This window comes from Leopardus geoffroyi, chromosome X, assembly GCF_018350155.1.
Source record: "Leopardus geoffroyi isolate Oge1 chromosome X, O.geoffroyi_Oge1_pat1.0, whole genome shotgun sequence".
Lineage (NCBI taxonomy): Eukaryota > Metazoa > Chordata > Mammalia > Carnivora > Felidae > Leopardus > Leopardus geoffroyi.
This window is the reverse complement of record NC_059343.1, coordinates 61,639,496-61,660,525: the sequence shown is the minus strand read 5'-3', so window position 1 is coordinate 61,660,525 and position 21,030 is coordinate 61,639,496. Positions and strand designations below refer to the sequence as shown.

The following is a 21,030-nucleotide window of genomic DNA, read 5'->3' as shown; positions in this document are numbered from 1 at the left end:
AGTTTGTGTGGGTCTTCTGGGAGAGGGTATCCAAAGTACCAGGGCTGAGGCAAGTCTGGCTGAAAGGGGCAGAGCACAGTGTAAGCAAGTGAGGTAGTAAGTGCTGGTGCAGCGTTGGTTCCTGCAGGTGTCTGTGTGTTTATAGTGACAGGTAGGGGAGAGAATCAGCACCTGTCAGATCCTGTGTACCTGGTAAAGTCCCTGAGCAAACTTTGAGATTAGTAACTAACTCTCCCTCCCATAAGCCCTGGGCAACTTTCAAACTGCTGCTTCCAAGCTGTATCTCCACAGGCTGTTTGCTGTGTTTTTCTCTTTAGCACCAAGGGCTCAGCTCCTATAGCTCTCTGGGCTCTCTCACAGGAAAGCCCACTGATTTTTAAAATTCCAGGCTTTAAGTCCCACTAGTTGTAAGCATTCATGAAATTCAGCCCCTCTGATTTTCAAAGTCAAATGCTGTGGGGATTTCCCTTCCCTTTGTAGGCTCCCCAGTGTACTAATCTGTTTCTCACCATTCTATGAACCCACAGCTCCCTCCTTCTGGTGGTCAGCCCCATGGGTTTTAGGTTCCCACCAAGTCCTCACCCTTCCTACCTTCTTTAATATGGCCTCTTATCTACATTTTGTTGTGGCGTTTGTTCAGCCAGTCTTTGGGTCCTTTTCTGGGTTGTTTGCTCTGATGCAATGTAATCTAGTTGTATCCATGGGATAATATTAGTTTAGGGCCTTCCTACCCTGCCATATTCCCTGGAAGTGGAATATTCCAATCAAAATTCCAATCAAAATAAACTCTAAACAAAACATTTTAAGAGAGATGAACAGGTGTACATTTTATAATGATACTCAAAGATAAAATTCTAATATTCTTGCCAATAAAATCATGACCAAAACAAAGATGCCAGGTTTCTGCATGTCTTTCAATATTATAATGCAATTTCTAGTCACAGCAATTAGGAAAAAAGGAAGAAAATTCATTCAAATTGGACGGGAATAACTAAAACTATCTCTATATGCATATAACATGGTATTTTATATATAAATTCCTAAAGAAAACACACACAAAAAGCTTTAGAGCTCATAAATTCTGCAAAGTTGCAGGATATAAGATCAATACAGAAAATCTATTATAGCTACACAGTCGCAATGAACAATCTAAAAGAAAATTAATGAAAGAATTTCATTTAGAATAGCATCAAAATGAAAAAAATACTTAGGGATAAATTTAATTAAGGAGGTAGAAGACTTGTATACTGAAAACTACGAAGCATTGCTGAAGGAAATTAAAGAAAACAGAAGTAAATGGAAAGACATCTCATGTTTCTGAGTTGAAAGACAATATTGTTAAGATGTCAATATTACTCAAAGTGACCTTCAGATTCAGTGCAATTCCTATTTAAAAAATCCCAGTGGCCCATTTTTCAGAAATTAAAATTCATAAGGAATTTCAAGGGACAGCAAGTAGCCAAAACAATCCTGATAAAGCACAAAGTAGAACTCATACTTCCTGATATCAAAACTTACTATAAAGCTACAGTAATCAAAACTAGAATAAGGATAAACATATACAACAATAAAACAGAATTGCGAGTCCATAAATATACTCTTACATTTATAGTCAATTGATTTAAGACAACTCAATGGGGAATGAATAGTCTTTTTTTGTAAATGGCACTGAGACAACTGCAAAGGAATAACGTTGAACACTTTCCTTACACCATACATAAAAATAAACTGAAAATGCATTACATATTGTACAATTACATTTACATCAAATGTTGAGAATAAGAAAACCCATTGAAAGAGAAGGTAAACTAGTGATTGCCAGAGACTGAGGGAGGCAGAATGGAGAGTGACTAGTAATGAATACAGATTTTCTTACTGTGATAATAAATATATTCTTGAATTATATTGTGCTGGTTGCTCAATGTTGTGAATATATTTAAAAAGATTAAATATTTTATTTTATTTTATTAATTTAATTTAATTTTTTAAATTTACAACCAAGTTAGTTAGCATACAGTGCAACAATGATTTCAGGAGTAGATTCCGTAATTCCCATTACCCATTTAGCCCATCCCGCCTCCCACAACTGGGAGAACTGTTTGTTCTCCCTTTTAAAAGAGTTTCTTATGTTATGTTCACTATTTTTATATTATTTTTGCTTCCCTTCCCTTGTGTTCATCTGTTCTGTATCTTAAAGTCCTCAAATGAGTGAAGTCATATGATTTTTGTCTTTGTCTGACTGATTAATTTTGCTTAGCATAATACCCTCCAGTTCCATCCATGTAGTTGCAAACGGCAAGATTTGATTCTATTTGATTGTCAAGTAATACTCCATTGTATATATATATACCACATCTTCTTTATCCATTCATCCATCGACGGACAATTGGGTTCTTTCCATACTTTGGCTATTGTTGATAGTGCTGCTAAAACACTGGGGTGCATGTGCCCCTTCAAAACAGCATACCTGTATCACTTGGATAAATACCTAGTAGTGCAATTGCTGGGTCGTAGGGTAGTTCTATTTTTAATCTTTTGAGGAATCTCCATACTGCTTTCCATAGTGGCTGCACCAGTTTGCATTCCCACCAGCAGTGCAAAAGAGATCCTCTTTCTCCGCATCCTCGCCAACATCTGTTTTTGCCTGAGTTGTTAATGTTAGCCATTCTGACAGGTGTGAGGTGGTATCTCATTGTGGTTTTGATTTGTATTTCCCTGATGATGAGTGATTTTGAGCATTTTTTTCATGTGTCAGTTGGCCATCTGGATGTCTTCTTTGGAGAAGTGTCTATTCATGTCTTTTGCCCATTTCTTCACTGGATTATTAGTTTTTTGAGTGTTGAGTTTGCTATGTTCTTGATAGATTTTGGATACTAACCCTTTATCTGATATATCATTTGCAAATATCTTCTCCAATTCTCTAGGTTGCCTTTTAGTTTTCTTGATTGTTTCCTTTGCTGTGAAGGTTTTTATTTTAATGAGGTCCCAATAGTTCATGTTTGCTTTTGTTTCCCTTGCCTCCACAGACGTGTTGAGTAAGAAGTTGCTGCGTCTAAGATCAAAGAGGTTTTTGCCTGCTTTACCCTCAAGGATTTTGATGACTTTCTGTCTTACATTGAAGTCTTCCATCCATTTTGAGTATATTTTTGTGTATGGTGTAAGAAAGTGGTCCAGGTTCATTCTTCTGCATGTCGCTGTCCAGTTTTCCCAGCACCACTTGCTGAAGAGACTGTCTTTATTCCATTGGCTATTCTTTCCTGCTTTGTCAAAGATTAGTTGCCCATACGTTTGTGGGTCCATTTCTGGGTTCTCTATTCTGTTCCATTGAACTGAGTGTCTGTTCTTGTGCCAGTACCATACTGTCTTGTTGATTATGGCTTTGTAGTATAGCTTGAAGTCTGGGATTGTGGTGCCTCCTGCTTTGGTTTGCTTTTTCAAGATTGCTTTGGCTATTCGGGGTCGTTTCTGGTTCCATACAAATTTTAGGACTGTTTGTTCTAGCTCTGTGAAGAATGCTGGTGTCACTTTGATAGGGATTGCATTGAATATGTAGATGGCTTTTGGTGGTATCAACATTTTAACAATATTTGTTCTTCCTATCCAGGAACATTGAATCTTTTTCCATTTTTTGGTGTCTTCTTCAATCTCTTTCATAAGCTTTCTATAGTTTTCAGTGTATAGATTTTTCACCTCTTTGGTTAGATTTATTCCTAGGTATTTTACGGTTTTTTGTGCAACTGTAAATGGGATCGATTCCTTGATTTCTCTTTCTGTCGCTTCATAGTTGGTGTATAGGAATGGAATCAATTTCTGTGCATTGATTTTATATCCTGCAACTTTGCTGAATTCATGAATTAATTCTAGCAGTTTTTGGTGGAATTTTTTGGGTTTTCCATATAGAGTATCATGTCATCTGCAAAGAGTGAAAGTTTGACCTCCTCCTGGCCAATTTGGATGCCTTTCATTTCTTTGTGTTGTCTGAATGCAGAGGCTAAGACTTCCAATACTATGTTGAATAACAGTGGCGAGAGTGGACATCCCTGTCTTGTTCCTGACCTTAGGGGGAAAGCTCTCAGTTTTTCCCCATTAAGGATGATATTAGCATTGGGTCGTTCATATATGGCCTTTATGATCTCAAGGTATGCTCCTTCTATCCCTACTTTCTTGAAGGTTTTTATCAAGAAAGGAGGCTGTATTTTGTCAAATGCTTTCTCTGCATCTATTGAGAGGATCATATGGTTCTTGTCTTTTCTTTTATTGATGTGATGAATCACGTTAATTGTGTTGTGGATATTGAACCAGCCCTGCATCCCAGGTATAAATCCCACTTGGTTGTGGTGAATAATTTTTTTTAATGTATTGTTGGATCCGGTTGGCTAATATCTTGTTGAGGATTTTTGCATCCATGTTGATAAGGGAAATTGGTCTATAGTTCTTTTTAGTGGGGTCTCTGGTTTTGGAAAGCAATTAAATATTTTAAAGTGTTATTTTTATGGTATGTGAATGTCACAATAAAAAAAGTGATGAGAGAAAAAAGCATGAAAGCTTTACATACCTTTATGAATGTGTGCTCACATCCAACATGAGGGCAAGCAAAGAATGGTCCCAATTGTAGAGTCTCTACTTCTGTAGGGGACCTAGGGATGTAAGGATAGGGGAGATACTACATAGCTATTCAGTCCTTTCACACACCACTTCAAATTTTTTTCCTACTTGATAAAGTGGTTTTAGGACCAGGACTACAACAGTGCCTGTCAGAACAAGGGATGATCCGTAAGAAACCAGTTATACCTTTAAATCTTTATGGCAGAATTTCTAAGTTCCTTTTGGTATGGATTATACTTTGACCCCATCTTGCAAAATTGGAATTGACAATGACTGCAGTTGTATTGCCCAATGGCCCAGATAGCCTACTAGTTATCTATCTGTGTAACCCTATTCTATACAAATGGGAATGGACTGGAAGGAAAGCACTTGCTAGACTCTTACTGTTGTTGCCAGCAATCTGAACCAGCACTGTCATTGAATCTGGAACTCCTTCTAAAGATGGAAAGGTTTGGGTTAAAACCAATGACAAATACAAAGAATAAAGATAGTAGTTGTAGGTAAAAGAAATAATAAATGGGTTATGTAACAAAGGACATCCCACATTACATATTTCCTTAAGAGGCTCAAACGAAGAGAAAAATACTGTCTCATCATAATTACACCAGATATCAAAGGGTGAAGCTGTATGTTTGCCCAGACCACCCCTAATTTTGGATTTTGACAAGGTTGAATGGAAGCTTGCAAAGCTGCGTGGTATTATTATTACTCTGGGAGAGATTCTGGTAATATGCTATAATGAACTGGATCCACTGTTGATGACTGAATAAAATTTTAATAATATATGCCACTACATTTTGCTTCTTAAATTTCAGGTTATATCAACTACAAAAGATATTATTTAGGAAGAAAATTCCAGGAATTGCTCTGTTGAGCCATCAAACGACACAACTCCTGGCAGACTGATCACTATGTAAAACTATAAACTTTGATCCCCAAATACTTAGAAAGGTTCTGGGCTATTATGGTCACAATATACAGCATCTGCATACCTATGATGCCAAAGTGTGCTATGTATAAACACTTACCACACTTCTTTTGTGGTTATAAAGCTAGTAAATAAAGTAGAATGGGTTTCTGATAGGAATAAGGTTGTAGGCATTATATGATTGGCTCAAATCCCCATGGAAAATGGCTCCATCTTGAGATAAGGAAGGCTAGGGTAAGCCTTCAAGGCATACTGAAAGTAAATTACATGTAGGCATGACTTCTACCTATATAACCTTAGCACATGGAACCCAACATTTTAGGGTATGAAACATTTATTCTAATTGCACTCAGGCAATTAGTAGACAATGGCAACAACGTATCTGGTGGATTAAACATTGGTCCATGAGATACAAGAAAGCTATAAGAGAGATAGGTACAAGTTTAAGCATCAAAGGACAAATGGAATTCACTTTCAATAAATGGCATTCAAAAGAAAAAAAAGTGTTAGAATAAACCATTAGAATGAATACTCTTCTAGGAGAAAGAAAAAGGTCAAGAATCAGCCTGGAGAGATGAGGCTTTAGTGAACTGGATCAGGCAGATTTAATAAATAATGCTGGACAATGCTAGGACTCAATGTTGGGAAAGTGTTTAAACCAAGATCCAACAGGATCTCTTGACTATTTTAAAACAGATTGAGCCTGAAGTAGCAAAGAAACAATAACTCTTCATCCTAGGGCACACTTCTGAATATCTTATGGGTCTCCAAATTTACGGACATTCTCTGAGGGCAAGGGCAATTTACACTGATGCACTCTGCCTGCACTCATTCCAAGAATGAATCAAAATAAGATACACCCTGTAGCAGAGTTAGCAGAAATAAGAACCATTCTGAATTATAGTCTTATATTTGTCCTAGGAGGAATGAGCCATGCTACATAACAGCACATAATGGAAAAAATCTCCATAAAATCATATGAACTGAGATAAGATGACTAGGTTTGTCCCCATGTTATGGACTGAATTGTGTATCCCCAAAATTCACATTGCAGCCCTAACTCCCAGCACCTCGGAATGTGACTAAAATGGAGATAGAGCCTTTAAAGAAGTGATTTAGTTAATCACCCTAATCCTTTTAATCAAATCTAAACTGACTGGTATCCTTATAAAAAAATGAAATTTGGACACACAAAGGGACTCCAGAGATGTGTGTACACTGAGAAAAGACCATGTGAGAACACAGCAAGAAGGTAGCCATCTATAAGTTAAGGAAAGAGTCCTCAGAAAAAAAATAAACCTGCCAACACATGGATCTTAGACTTCTAGTCTCCAGAACTGTGAGAAAATAAATTTCTATCATTGAAGTCACTTAGTCTGTGGTACTTTTTTATGACAGCCCTAGCAAACTAATATAACCATGTGAGTTGGAAACAGAAAATAACCAATTCCTGGTCAAATATGATAATCCTATCCATAACATCTGGTATGGGGCAAAGGTCTATTACACCTGGCAAGAGGGTAGGTGTAATAAATAAATATCTCTCTAATTCTTACTGAGTTGTGCAATGAAACAACTGGACTAAAACCATAGTGTGATATGGTGTAATATCAGCATTACTGGTAAGATTCAATTACCTTATATAAATAAGTCATATAGATATTGATAATTGTATGTATTGGGAAATTAAGCCTCCTCAGGATGTGATATCAATGGAAAATAGTTGGCTTTAGGAGGAACTAATGTTATATCAATGGAAAATACTTGTCTTTAGGAGGAGCTAGATCTAGTTAACATCAGTTAATTAATATGATAAATAGTTCTATACAAATTTATCACAAAGTACAAATAACTGTAGACTAAGAGAAAATTAATACAAAAATATGTGGTATAATGGCATTATAGGATGGATTAGTTGCTTCTTTATTTCTCTCCCTATCCCACACTGGCTCTTCCAAATTCTGGGCATACTCCTGTTGATATTATTACTATCTCTATTATATAAATGCTATACCAAATGTAGGTTCTCAGAGAAATATGACCATTTTCCTGTAAGAGAGCCTAGGCCAAAGGGCTGGAGGTTGAAAAGTGCAGGAAGTTGACTTATCAGGTCTAAGTTGCTTAAACCTTACACATTCCCAGGAATCTGGTTTCATGAATTGCCCTATTCCAACAACTGGGAGTTAAATTCTTGGAATGTTTTAGCTCATAAAAGTGTTTTTGCATACTTAGAGCTGTTAACCACACTGTACTAATATGTCTAGTTAATCTGTGTAAATAGTGTGATTTATTTGCTTCCACTTCAGATTTCACACTTGCTTTCCTAAATCATCTGTTTTGGTAACTGTGATCAATCACATATACACAGTGTGTCAATGTGACCAAACTGCAATAAAAATTCTGGAATTTTAGGCTTAAGCAAATGTCCCTAGTGGACCACACTTCACACATGTTGCTACAATTTGTAGATAAACAAATAAAGTGCATCCAGTGCATTTCCACTGGAAGAGAACTCTTGGAAGCTTGTGCCTGGTTTCTTACAGATTTTGTTCCAGGTTTCCTCCAGATTTTGTTCCATGTACCTACTCCCTTTGCTGATTTTGCTTTGTATTCTTTTTCTGTAAGAAATCATAACCATGAAAACTACAATAAGATATCACCTTACACCTTTCAGAATGGCTAAAATCAATAACACAAGAAACAACAGGTGTTGGCAAGGATGTGGAGAAAAAGGAAACTTCTTGCACTGTTGGTGGGAATGAAAACTGATACAGCCACTCTGGAAAACAGTATGGAGTTTCCTCAAAAAGTTAAAAATAGAACTACCCTATGCTCCAGCAATTTCGCTACTAGGTATTTACTCAAAGAATACAAAAATACTAATTCAAAGGGGTGCGTGGACCCTTATGTTTATAGCAGCATTATTTACAATAGCCAACATATGGAAGCAGCCCATAAGTCCATCGCTTGATGAATGGACAAAAAAGATGTGAGATACACACACACACATACACACATGTGTGCACACATGCAGGAATATTATTCAGCCATGAAAAATAATGAAATCTTGCCATTTGCAACAACATGGATGGAGTTAGAGAGTATAATGCTAACTGAAATAAGTCAGTTAGAGAAATACAAATACCATATGATTTCACTTTGTGGAATTTAAGAAACAAAATAAATGAGCAAAGAGAAAGAGAGAGAGAAAGTAACCAAGAAACAGGCTCTTAACTATAGAGAACAAACTGATAGTTACCAGAGGCAAAGGTGGGGTGGGGGGTGATGGGTTAAATAGGTGATTGGGATTAAGAAGTGCACTTGTGATGAGCAGCAGGTAATTTAGGCAATTGTTGAATCACTATATCACACACCTGAAAATAATATAACACTGTATGTTAACTGGAATTAAAATTAAAACTTAATTTAAAAAATCATAACCATGAATATAAATCTGAGTCCTATTGAGGCCTGGGGGTGCTCTTGGGGAGCCTTGATACAGGCACACTAGAAAATATCTAACATAAAAAAAGCAGGAATGGGGGAATAGAAGAACAAAACATATATATAAGACATCTAGGAAACAAATAGCAAAATGGCAGCTATAAATCCAACTTGATCAGTAATTACATTAAACGTAAACAGAAGACTTATAAACATGCAAGAAAGATAGTGAATCATCTTTATAGTATTGAAAGAAACAAAAGCTTCCAATATAGAATTCTCTATCAGTAAAATACTTTTTCACTCAAACACTGAAAGAATCCATTACTAGGGGACCTGCACTATACTAAATATTAAACTAAGTCCTTTGAGTAGAAGGAAAATAATACCGGATGGAAATCTGGATCTACACAAAGAAATGGAAAGCACCCAAAATGAATGAAAAGACTTCTTTTTTTCTTATTTTGTTTTATATCTCTTTAAAAGATAACTTGAGGGGCACCTGGCTGGATCAATTAAGTGTCTGGCTATTGATTTCAGCTCAGGTCATGATCTCATGGTTCATGAGTTTGAGCCCCACATCAGGCTCTGTGCTGACAGTGCAAAGCATACTTGGGATTCTCTCTCCATTTCTCTCTGCCCCTCCCTTGCTCATGCACTCTCTAAATGAATGAATGAATGAATGAATGAATGAATGAATAAATAAATAAATAAATAAATAAAATAGCTTGAAAGAAAAATAATTATACATTATGGGGTTTCACATGTGTAGAAGTAAAATGTATGATAATGATAGCACAAAGGCTAGGAAGGGGGGAATGGATGTATATTATTTAAGTTCTTATAGGTGAAATGGACTGTGATAAGTTAAAGCTACATATTATAAGCTCTAAAGGAACCATTAAAAAACCAAAGCATTATATCTAACAAGACAGTAAAAGAAATAAAATGGAATCATAAATAATACTCAATCCAAAAGAAGTTAGAAAAAGAAGAAAAAGCAAATAAAGAACAAATGGGACTAAGAGAAAGCAAATATCAAGATGGTAGATTTAAAACCAATAATCACATTAAGAGAAAATGGTCTAGATACCCCAATTAAAAAGCAGAAACTATTGAATTGGATAAAAAAGCAAGACCCAACTCTAGCCTACCTACAAGAAACCCTATTTATTTATGTATTTATGTATTTATGTATTTATTTATTTATTTTACATCTTATGCCAGATACTTTTTTTTTTCAATATATGAAATTTATTGTCAAAATGGTTTCCATACAACACCCAGTGCTCATCCCAAAAGGTGCCCTCCTCAATACCCATCACCCACCCTCCCCTCCCTCCCACCCCCTATCAACCCTCAGTTTGTTCTCAGTTTTTAAGAGTCTCTTATGCTTTGGCTCTCTCCCACTCTAACCTCTTTTTTTTTCTTCCCCTCCCCCATGGGCAAGAAACCCAATTTAATATAAAAACACAAATAGGTTAAAAGCAGAAGGATAGAAAAAGGTATAATATACTAACACAACCAAAAGAAAGCTGGAATGTATATAAAATGCCAGCCAAAGTAGATTTCAGAAGAAAGAATATTACCAGGAGTAAAAGAAGACATTCCATAATGATAAAGTTCCAATCTATAAAGAGGATATACCAATCCTAAAATTTATGCACCTAACATGAGAGCTTCAAAATACATGAGGCAAAAATTGATGGAACTGAAATGAGAAACACACAAATCAAAAAATTTAGTCAGAGATTTCAACACCCTTCTCTCAATAACTGATAGAACAAATTAACAGAAATATCTGTAAAACAAGGACTTGAACAAAACTATCAACTAACTTAACCTAATTGACATTTTATACAACATTCAACAATAGGATACACATACTTTTCAGTTTTTATTATTTTTAAAAATATAACTTATTGCCAAATTGGTTTCCATACAACACCCAGTGCTCATCCCAAGTGGCCTCCTCAATGCCCATCACCCACTTTTCCCTCTCCCCCACTTCTCATTAACCCTAAGTTTATTCTTTGTATTTAAGTCTCTTGTGGTTTGACTCCCTCTGTCTCTATACATTTTTTCTCCCTTCCCCTTCCCCATGGTCTTTCTTCTGTTAAGTTTCTCCAGATCCACATGTGACTGAAAACATTATGGTATCAGTCCTTCTCTGACTGACTTATTTCACTTAGCATAATACCCTCCAGTTCCATCCACGTTGCTGCAAATGACCAGATTTCACTCTTTCTCATTGCCAAGTAGTATTCCATTGTATATATAAACCACAACTTCTTTATCCACTCGTCAGTTGATGGACATTTAAGCTCTTTCCATAATTTGGCTATTGTTGAAAGTGCTGCTATAAACATTGGGGTACACGTGCCCCTATGCATCAGCACTCCTGTATCACTTGGGTAAATTCCTAGCAGTGCTATTGCTGGGTCATAGAGTAGTTCTATTTTTAAATTTTTGAGGAACCTCCACACTGTTTTCCAGAGTCGCTACACCAGTTTGCATTCCCACCAACAGTGCAAGAGGGTTCCCGTTTCTCCACATCCTCGCCAGCATCTATAGTCTCCTGATTTGTTCATTTGAGCCACTTTGGCGTGAGGTGGTATCTCAGTGTGGTTTTGATTTGTATTTCCCTGATGAGGAGTGATGTTTCATGTGATGAGGAGTATCTTTTCATGTGCCTGTTGGCCATCTGGATGTCTTCTTTAGAGAAATGTCTATTCATGACTTCTTCCCATTTCTTCACTGGATTTTGTGTTTTTCAGGTGTGGACTTTGGTGAGTTCTTTATAGATTTTAGATACTAGCCCTTTATCCGATATGTCATTTGCAAATATCTTTTCCATTTCCGTTGGTTGCCTTTTAGTTTTGTCGATTGTTTCCTTTGCAGTGCAGAAGCTTTTTATCTTGATGAAGTACCAATAGTTAATTTTTGCTTTTAATTCCCTTGTCTTTGGAGATGTGTTGTGTAACAAATTGCTGCAGCTGAGGTCAAAGAGGTTGTTTCCTGCTTTCTCCTCTAGGGTTTTGATGGTTTCCTGTCTCACATTCAGGTCCTTTATCCATTTTGACTTTATTTTTGTGAATGGTGTAAGAAAGTGGTCAGGTTTCATTCTTCTGCATGTTGCTGTCCAGTTCCCCCAGCACCATGTGTTGAAGAGACTCTCTTTTGTCCATTGGATACTCTTTCCTGCTTTGTCAAAAATTAGTTGGCCATACATTTGTGGGTCCAATTCTGGGGTCTCTATTCTATTCCATTGGTCTATGTGTTTTTGTGCCAATACCATTCTGTCTTGGTGATTGCAGCTTTGTAGTAGAGGCTAAAGTCTGGGATTGTGATGCTTCCCATTTTGGTTTTCTTCTTTAATATTACTTTGGCTATTTGGAGTCTTTTGTGGTTGCATACAAATTTTAGGATTGCTTGTTCTAGCTTTGAGAATAATGCTAGTGCGATTTTGATTGGGATTGCATTGAATGTGTGGATTGCTCAGGGTAGTATTGACATTTTAATTTTTTTAACGTTTATTCATTTTTAAGAGACAGAGTGTGAGTGGGAGAGGAGGAGGAGCAGAGAGAGAGAGAGAGAGAGAGAGAGAGAGAGAGAGAATTGGAAGCAGGCCCCAGGCTCCAAACGGTCAGCACAGAGCCCAACGCAGGGCTCAAACTCATGAACAGCCAGGTCATGACGTGAGCCAAAGTTGGATACTCAACTAACTGAGCCACTCAGGTGCCCCGACAATTTAACAATATTTATTCTTCCAAATCCATGAGCATGGAATGTTTTTTCATTTATTTGTGGCTTCTTCAATTTCCTTCATAAGCTTTCTATATTTTTCAGCATATGGATCTTTTACATCTTTGGTTAGGTTTATTCCTAGGTATTTTATGGTTCTTGCTGCAGTTGTAAATGGGATCAGTTTCTTTATTTTTCTTTCTGTTGCTTCATTATTGGTGTATAAAAATGCAACTGATTTCTGTACATTGATTTTGTATATTGTGACATTGCTGAATTCATGTATCAGTTCTAGCAGACTTTTGATGGAGGCTGTCAGGTTTTCCATGTAGAGTATCATGTCGTCTGTGAAAAGTGAAAGTTTGACTTCGTCATCACCAATTTTGATGCCTTCGATTTCATTTTGTTGTCTGATTGCTGATGCTATCAGTGAATTCAAACACTATATTAAACAACAATGGTGGGAGTGGACATCCCTGTCGTGTTGCTGAACTGAGGTGGAAAGCTCTGTTTTTCCCCACTGAGGATGATATTAGCTGTGGGCTTTTCATAAATGACTTTGATGATACTTAAATATGTTCCTTCTGTACCGACATTCATGAGGCTTTGTATTAAGAAAGGATGCTATATTTTGTCAAATGCTTTTTCTGCATCTATTCACAGGATCACATGGTTCTTATTCTTTCTTTTATTAATGTGATGTAACTTCTTCCAGGTTGTCCAGTTTGTTGCCATATAATTTTTCATAGTATTCTCTGATAATTGTTTGTATTTTTCAGGGAATGGTTGTAAAGCGTTTGGATTGCTGTGTTTTCCTTTTCATTGGTTTCCATATATTTTTTAATTTCTTCTGTAATTTCCTGGTTGACCCATTCATTCTTTACTAGGGTGTTCTTTAACCTCCATGCTTTTGGAGGTTTTCCAGGCTTTTTCCTTTGGTTGATTTCAAGTTTCATAACATTGTGATCTGAAAGTGTGCATGATACGAACTCAATTCTTTCATATTTATTGAGGGCTGTATTGTGACCCAGTATCTGAGCTATTTTGGAGAATGTCCCATGTGCACTTGAGGAAAAATTATATTCTGCTGCTTCAAGATGCAGAGTTCTAAATATATCTGTCAAGTCCATCTGGTCTAGTGTATCATTCAGGCCCATTGTTTCTTTACTAATTTTCTGTCTAGATGATCTGTCCATTGTTGTAAGTGGAGTATTAAAGTCCCCTGCAGTTACCACAGTCTTATCAATAAGGTTGCTTATGTTTGTGATTAATTGTTTTATATACTTGCGTGCCCTAGAATTTGGTGCATAGGCATTTATAATCGTTAGCACTTCCTGACGGATAGACCCTGTAATTATTATATAATGCCTTTCTTCATCTCGTTTCAGCCTTTAATTTAAAGTCTAGTTTGTCTGATATAAGTATGGCTACTCCAGCTTTCTTTTGACTTCCAGTAGCATGATAGTTCTCCATCCCCTCACTTTCAATCTGAAGGTCTAAAATGAGTCTCTTGTTGACAGGACATAGATGGGTCTTTTTTTTATATCCATTATTAAACCTTTTCTTTTGATGAGAGCATTTAGTCCATTTACATTCAGTGTTGTTATTGAGAGATATGGGTTTAGAGTCACTGTGTTATCTGCAGGTTTCATGCTACTAGTGATGTCTCTGGTACTTTGTGGTCCTTGCAGCATTTCACTCACAGCGTCCCTCTTAGGATTTCTTGTAGGGCTGGTTTAGTGGTGATGAATTCCTTCAGTTTTTGTATGTTTGGGAAGACCTTTATCTCTCCTATTCTGAATGACAGGCTTGCTTGATAAAGGATTCTAGGCTGCATATTTTTCCTGTTCATCACATTGAGGATTTCCTGCCATTCCTATCTGGCCTGCCAAATTTCAGTTACTGGACTGCTACTACCCTTATGTGTCTACCTTTGTATGTTAAGGCCCATTTATCCCTGGCTGCTCTCAGAATTTTCTCTTTATCCTTGTATTTTGCCACTTTCACTATGATATGTTGTGCAGAAGATTGATTCAAGTTACGTCTGAAGGGAGTTCTCTGTGCCTCTTGGATTTCGATATCTGTTTCCTTCCCTGATTGAGGAAGTTCTCAGCTATAATTTGTTCAAGTACACCTTCAGCCCCTTTCTCTCTGTCTTCCTCTTCTGGAATTCCTATGATACAGATATTGTTCCATTTGATTGAATCACTTAGTTCTCTAATTCTCCCCCTAATGATGGTGGATTTTTTTTATCTCTTTTTCTCAGCTTCCTCTTTTTCCATAATTTTATCTTCTAATTCACCTTTCTCACCTCTTCCTCTTCAATCCGTGCTGTGGCTGCCTGCATTTTATTTTGCCCCTCATTTATAGCATTTTTAATTCATCAAGACTATTTTTTAGTTCCTTGATCTCTGCAGGAATAGGTTCTCTGCTGTCTTCTACGCTTTTTTTCAAGCCCAGTGATTAATTTTATAACTTTTATTCTAAATTCTTGTTCAGTTATATTGCTTATATCTGTTTTGATCAATTCTTTAGCTGTCACTTCTTCCTGGAATTTATTTTGAGGGGGAATTCTTCCGTTTCATCATTTTGGCTAGTTTTCTGTCCCTTACAAGTTTTAAAATCTTGTTATGTACTCTGCACCTCTGAGCACTGCTATATTAAAACAGGGTCATGCACTGTCCAGGGCCTGGCCTTTCAGGAGGTGTTTTTTGGAGAGTGTTATTTGCTCTCTGTTGTTGTGACTTTGGTCATTTTGTTTCCCTACTTAGAGTGATGTTTTAGACCCTCTGCCAGGAATAAACATGCTTTTCAAGCACACAGGGAAGATTTACCAAAAGAGACTATATTCTGGGCCATAATACAAGTCTTAATAAATTTAAAGATTTCAAAACATATAATGTATATTCCCTGAATTAAATTAGGAATCAATAATAAAAAAGCATCTAGAAAATGTTATAAAATTTGGAAACTAAATACACTTCTAAAATAACCCTATATAAGGACAAATCAAAACAGAAATTAAAGAGTTTCATTCAAAATGAAATTGAAAATATATAATTTGTGGGGTACAGCTCTTATAGTATTTAATTTATTTTAAATTTAAAATTTATTATCAAATTGGTTTCCATACAATACCCAGTACTCAACCCAACAGGTGTCTTCCTCAATGCCCATCACCCATACTTCCCTTTCTCCCACCCCCATCAACCCTCAATTTGTTCCCAGTTTTTCATAGTCTCATGTTTTGGCTCCCTCCCTAACCTCTTTTGTACTTTTTTCCTTCCCCTACCCCATGGTCTTCTTTTAAGTTTCTCAGGATCCACATAACAGTGAAACCATATGGTATCTGTCTTTCTCTGTATGACTTATTTCACTTAGCATCACACTTTCCAGTTCCATCCACATTGCTACAAAAAGGCCATATTTCATTCTTTCTCATTGCCACGTAGTATTCCATTGTATATATAAACCACAATTTCTTTATCCATTCATCAGTTGATGGACATTTACACTCTTCCCATAATTTGGCTATTGTTGAAATTGATGCTATAAACATTGGGGTACAAGTGCCCCTATGCATCAGCACTCCTGTATTCCTTGGGTAAATTCCTAGCAGTGCTATTACTGGGTCATAGGGTAGATCTATTTTTAATTTTTTGAGGAACCTCCACACTGTTTTCCAGAGCGGCTGCACCAGTTTACATTCCCACCAACAGTACAAGAGGGTTCCCGTTTCTCCACATTCTCTCCAGCAACTGTAGTCTCCTGATTTGTTCATTTGAGCCACTCTGACTGGCTTGAGATGGTATCTCAGTGTGGTTGTGATTTGTATTTCCCTGATGAGGAGCGATGTTGAGCATCTTTCCATGGGGCTGTTGGCCATCTGGATGTCTTCTTTAGAATAGTGTCTATTCGTGTTTTCTGCCCATTTCTTCACTGGATTATGTGTTTTTCGGGTGTGAGGTTGGGTGAGTTCTTTATAGATTTTGGATACTAGCCCTTGGTCCGATATATCATTTGCAAGTATCTTTTCCCATTCCATTGGCTGCCTTTTAGTTTTGTTAATTGTTTCCTTTGCAGTGCATAAGCTTTTTGTCTTCATGAAGTTCCAATAATTCGTTTTTGCTTTTAATTCCCTTGCCTTTGTGGATGTGTCAAGTAAGAAATTGTTGCAGCTGAGGTCAGAGAGGTTTTCTCCTGCTTTCTCCTCTAGGGTATTGATGGTTTCCTGCCTCACATTCAGGTCCTTTATCCATTTTGACTTTATTTTTGTGAATGGTGTAAGAAAGGGGTGTAGTTTCGTCCTTCTGCATGTTGCTGTCCAGTTCTCCCAGCACCATTTGTTAAAAAGACTGTCTTTTTTCCATTAGATATTCTTTCCTGCTTTGTCAAAGATTAGTTGGCCATATTTTGTGGGTCTAATTCTGGGGTTTCTATTCCATTCCATTGGTCTATGTGTCTGTTTTTGTGCCAATACCATGCTGTCTTCATGATTACAGCTTTGTAGTAGAGGCTAAGGTCTGGGATTGTGATTCCTCCTGCTTTGGTCTTCTTCAAAATTACTTTGGCTATTCAGGGCCTTTGGTTGTTCCATACAAAGTTTAGGATTGCTTGTTCTAGTTTTGAGAAGAATGCTGGTGCAATTTTGATTGGGATTGCATTGTATGTGTAGATAGCTTTGGGTAGTATTGACATTTTGACACTATTTATTCTTCCAATATGTGAGCATGGAATATTTTTCCATTTCTTTATATCTTCTTAAATTTCCTTCAAAAGCTTTGTGAATGGGATCAGCTTTTTATTTGTCTCTGTTGCTTCATTATTAGTTTATAAGAAAGCAACTGATTTCTGTATATTGATTTTGCATCCTGCAACTTTGCTGAATTCATGTCTCAGTTCTAGCAGACTTTTGGTGGAGTCTATCGGATTTTCCATGTATAATATCATGTCATCTGCAAAAAGCGAAAGCTTGACTTCATCTTTGCCAATTTTGATGCCTTTGATTTCCTTTTGTTGTCTGATTGCTGAAGCTAGCACTTCCATCACTATGTGAAACAACAGTGGTGAGAGTGGGCATCCCTGTCGTGTTCCTGATCTCAGGGGGAAAGCTCTCAGTTTTTCCCCATTGAGGATGATATTAGCTGTGGGCTTTTCAGAAATGGCTTTTATGATGTTTAAGTATGTGCCTTCTCTCCCGAATTTCTCGAAGGTTTTTATTAACAAAGGATGCTGAATTTTGTCAAATGCTTTTTTCTGCATCCATTGACAGGATCATGTGGTTCTTAACTTTTCTTTTATTAATGTGATGTATCACGTTGATTGATTTGCGAATGTTGAACCAGCACTGCAGTCCAGGAATGAATCCTACTTGATCATGGTGAATAATTCTTTTTATATGCAGTTCAATTCGATTTGCTATTATCTTGTTGAGAATTTTTGCATCCATATTCATCAGGGATATTGGCCTGTAGTTCTCTTTTTTGCTGGGTCTCTGTCTGGTTTAGGAATCAAAGTAATGCTGGCTTCATAGAATGAGTCTGGAAGTTTTCCTTCCCTTCCTATTTGTTGGAACAGCTTGAGAAGGATAGGTATTATCTCTGATTTAAATGTCTGGTAGAATTCCCCAGGGAATCCATCTGGTCCTGGAATCTTTTTTGTGGGGAGATTTTTGATAGCTGATTCAATTTATTCACTGGTTATGGATCTATTCAAGCTTTCTATTTCTTCCTGTTTGAGTTTTGGAAGTGTGTGGGTGCTTACAAATGTGTCCATTTCTTCCAGGTTGTCCAGTTTGTTGGCATATAATTTTTCATAGTACTCCCTGATAATTGTGTGTATTTCTGAGAAATTGGTTGTAATAATTCCATTTTCATTCATGATTTTATCTATTTTGGCCATCTCCCTTTTGTTTTTGAGAAGCCTGGCTAAAGGTTTATCAATTTTGTTTATTTTTTCAAAAAAAAAATAACTCATGGTTTTGCTGATCTGCTCTACAGTTTTTTTAGATTCTATATTGTTTATTTCTGCTCTGATGTTTATTATTTCTCTTCTTCTGCTGAGTTTTGGGTGTCTTTGCTGTTCTGCTTCTATTTCCTTTAGGTGTGCTGTTAGATTTTGTATTTGGGATTTTTCTTGTTCCTTGAGATAGGCCAGAATTGCAATGTATTTTCCTCTCAGGACTCCCTTCGCCGATCCCAAAGCGTTTGGATTGTTGTATTTTCATTTTCGTTTGTTTCCATATATTTTTTAATTTCTTCCCTAATTGCCTGGTTGACCCACTCATTCTTTAGTAGGGTGTTTTTTGACCTCCATGCTTTTGGAGGTTTTCCACACTTTTTCCTGTGGTTGATTTCAAGCTTCATAGCATTGTGGTCTGAAAGTATGCATGGTATGATCTCAATTCTTGTATACTTATGAAGGGCTGTTTTGTGACCCAGTATGTGATCTATCTTGAAGAATGTTCCATGTGCAATCGAGAAGAAAGTATATTCTGTTGCTTTGGGATGCAGAGTTCTAAATATATCTGTCAAGTCCATCTGACCCAATGTCTCATTCAGGACCCTTGTTTCTTTATTGATCCTGTGTCTAGATGATCTATCCATTTTTGTAAGTGGAGTGTTAAAGTCCCCTGCAATGACCACATTCTTATCAATAAGGTTGCTTATGTTTGTAATTGTTTTATATATTTGGGGGCTCCCATATTCAGCACATAGACATTTATAATTAGCTCTTCCTGATGGATAGACCCTATAATAATTATATAATGTCCTTCTTCAACTCTTGTTTCAGACTTTAAAGTCTAGTTTGTCTGATATAAGTATGGCTACTCCAGCTTTCTTTTGACTTCCAGTGGCATTATAAATAGTTCTCCATCCCCTCACTCTCAATCTAAAGGTGTCCTCAGGTCTAAAATGAGTCTCTTGTAGACAACAAATAGATGAGTCTTTTTTTTTTATCCATTCTAATACCCTATGTATTTTGATTGGTGTATTTAGTCCATTTACGTTCAGTGTTATTATAGAAAGATATGGGTTTAGAGTCCTTGTGATGTCTGTAGGTTTCATGCTTGTAGTTATGTCTCTGGTACTTTGTGGTCCTTGCAACATTTCATTCACAGAATCCCCATTAGGGTCTCTTGTAGGGCTGGTTTAGTGGTGATGAATTCCTTCAGTTTTTGCTTTTTTGGGAAGACCTTTATCTCTCCTTCTATTCTGAATGACAGACTTCCTGAATAAAGGATTTTCAGCTGCATATTTTTTTCTGTTCATCACATTGAAGATTTCCTGCCACTCCTTTCTGGCCTGCCAAGTTTCAGTAGATAGGTCTGCCACTAGTCTCATCGGTCTCCCTTTGTATGTTAGAGCGTGTTTATCCCTAGCTGCTTTCAGACTTTTCTCTTTATCCTTGTATGTTGCCAGTTTCACTATGATATGTCATGCAGAAGATCGATTCAAGTTACATCTGAAGGGAGTTCTCTGTGCCTCTTGGATTTCAATGCCTTTTTCCTTCCTCTGATAAGGGAAGTTCTCAGCTATGATTTGTTCAAGCACACCTTCATCCCCTTTCTCTCTCTCTTCCTCTTCTGGATTTCCTATTATATGGATATTGTTCCATTTCATTGCATCACTTAAGTTCTCTAATTCTCCCTTCATCCTCCTGGATATTTTTTTATCTCTCTTTTTCTCAGCTTCCTCTTTTTCCATAATTTTATCTTCTAATTCACCTATTCTCTCCTCTGGCTTTCAATCTGAGGTGTGGACGCCTCCATTTTATTTTGCACCTCATTTATAGCATTTTTTAGCTCCTCATGACTATTTCTTAGTCCTTGATCTCTGTAGCACTAGATTCTCTGCAGTCCTCTATACTTTTTTCAAGCCCAGCGATTAATTTTATGACTATTGTTCTAAATTCTTGTTCCGTTATATTGCTTAAATAGTTTTTGATCAATTCGTTAGCTGTCGCTACTTCCTGGAGTTTCTTTTGAGAAGATTTCTTTCATTTCATCATTTTGGGTAGTCCCTGGGGTGGCACCAAACTGCAGGGCACTTCCCCTGTGCTGTCTGGAGTAACTTGTGTTGGTTGGGGGGCCGTAGTCAGACCCGATGTATGTCCCCAGTCCACCGCTGGGGCCACAGTCAGACTGGTGTGTACCTTATCTTCCCCTCTCCCAGGGGAAGGACTCACTGTGGACTGGTGTGGCCCCTGTCTGGGCTACTTGCACACTGCCAGGCTTGTGGTGCTGCTTTGATGGGATCTGGCGTATTAGCCAGGGTGGATCTGCAAGGTGCACAGGGGCAGGAGGAGCA

The 21,030-nt window shown here is 37.1% G+C and overlaps 1 protein-coding gene across 2 annotated transcripts in view; it reads right to left on the bottom strand.

The window, feature by feature from the left end:
- Positions 1 to 583: 583 nt before the first annotated feature.
- Positions 584 to 21,030, bottom strand: part of UPRT (uracil phosphoribosyltransferase homolog) — an 84,245-nt gene continuing 63,798 nt past the window's right edge. Inside the window, exons 7-8 of one of the 2 annotated variants that reach the window (XR_006710982.1) lie at positions 4,556 to 4,637; positions 584 to 744 (exon numbers count right to left, since the gene is read on the bottom strand). Coding sequence is in view for 1 of the 2 variants with exons in the window: in XM_045472154.1 (XP_045328110.1) it covers positions 4,621 to 4,637 (17 nt within the window). In the remaining variant the exon portion in view is untranslated. Of the gene's footprint in view, positions 745 to 4,453; positions 4,638 to 21,030 lie in introns of those variants that run through there. The other variant, XM_045472154.1, reaches the window with a different exon arrangement.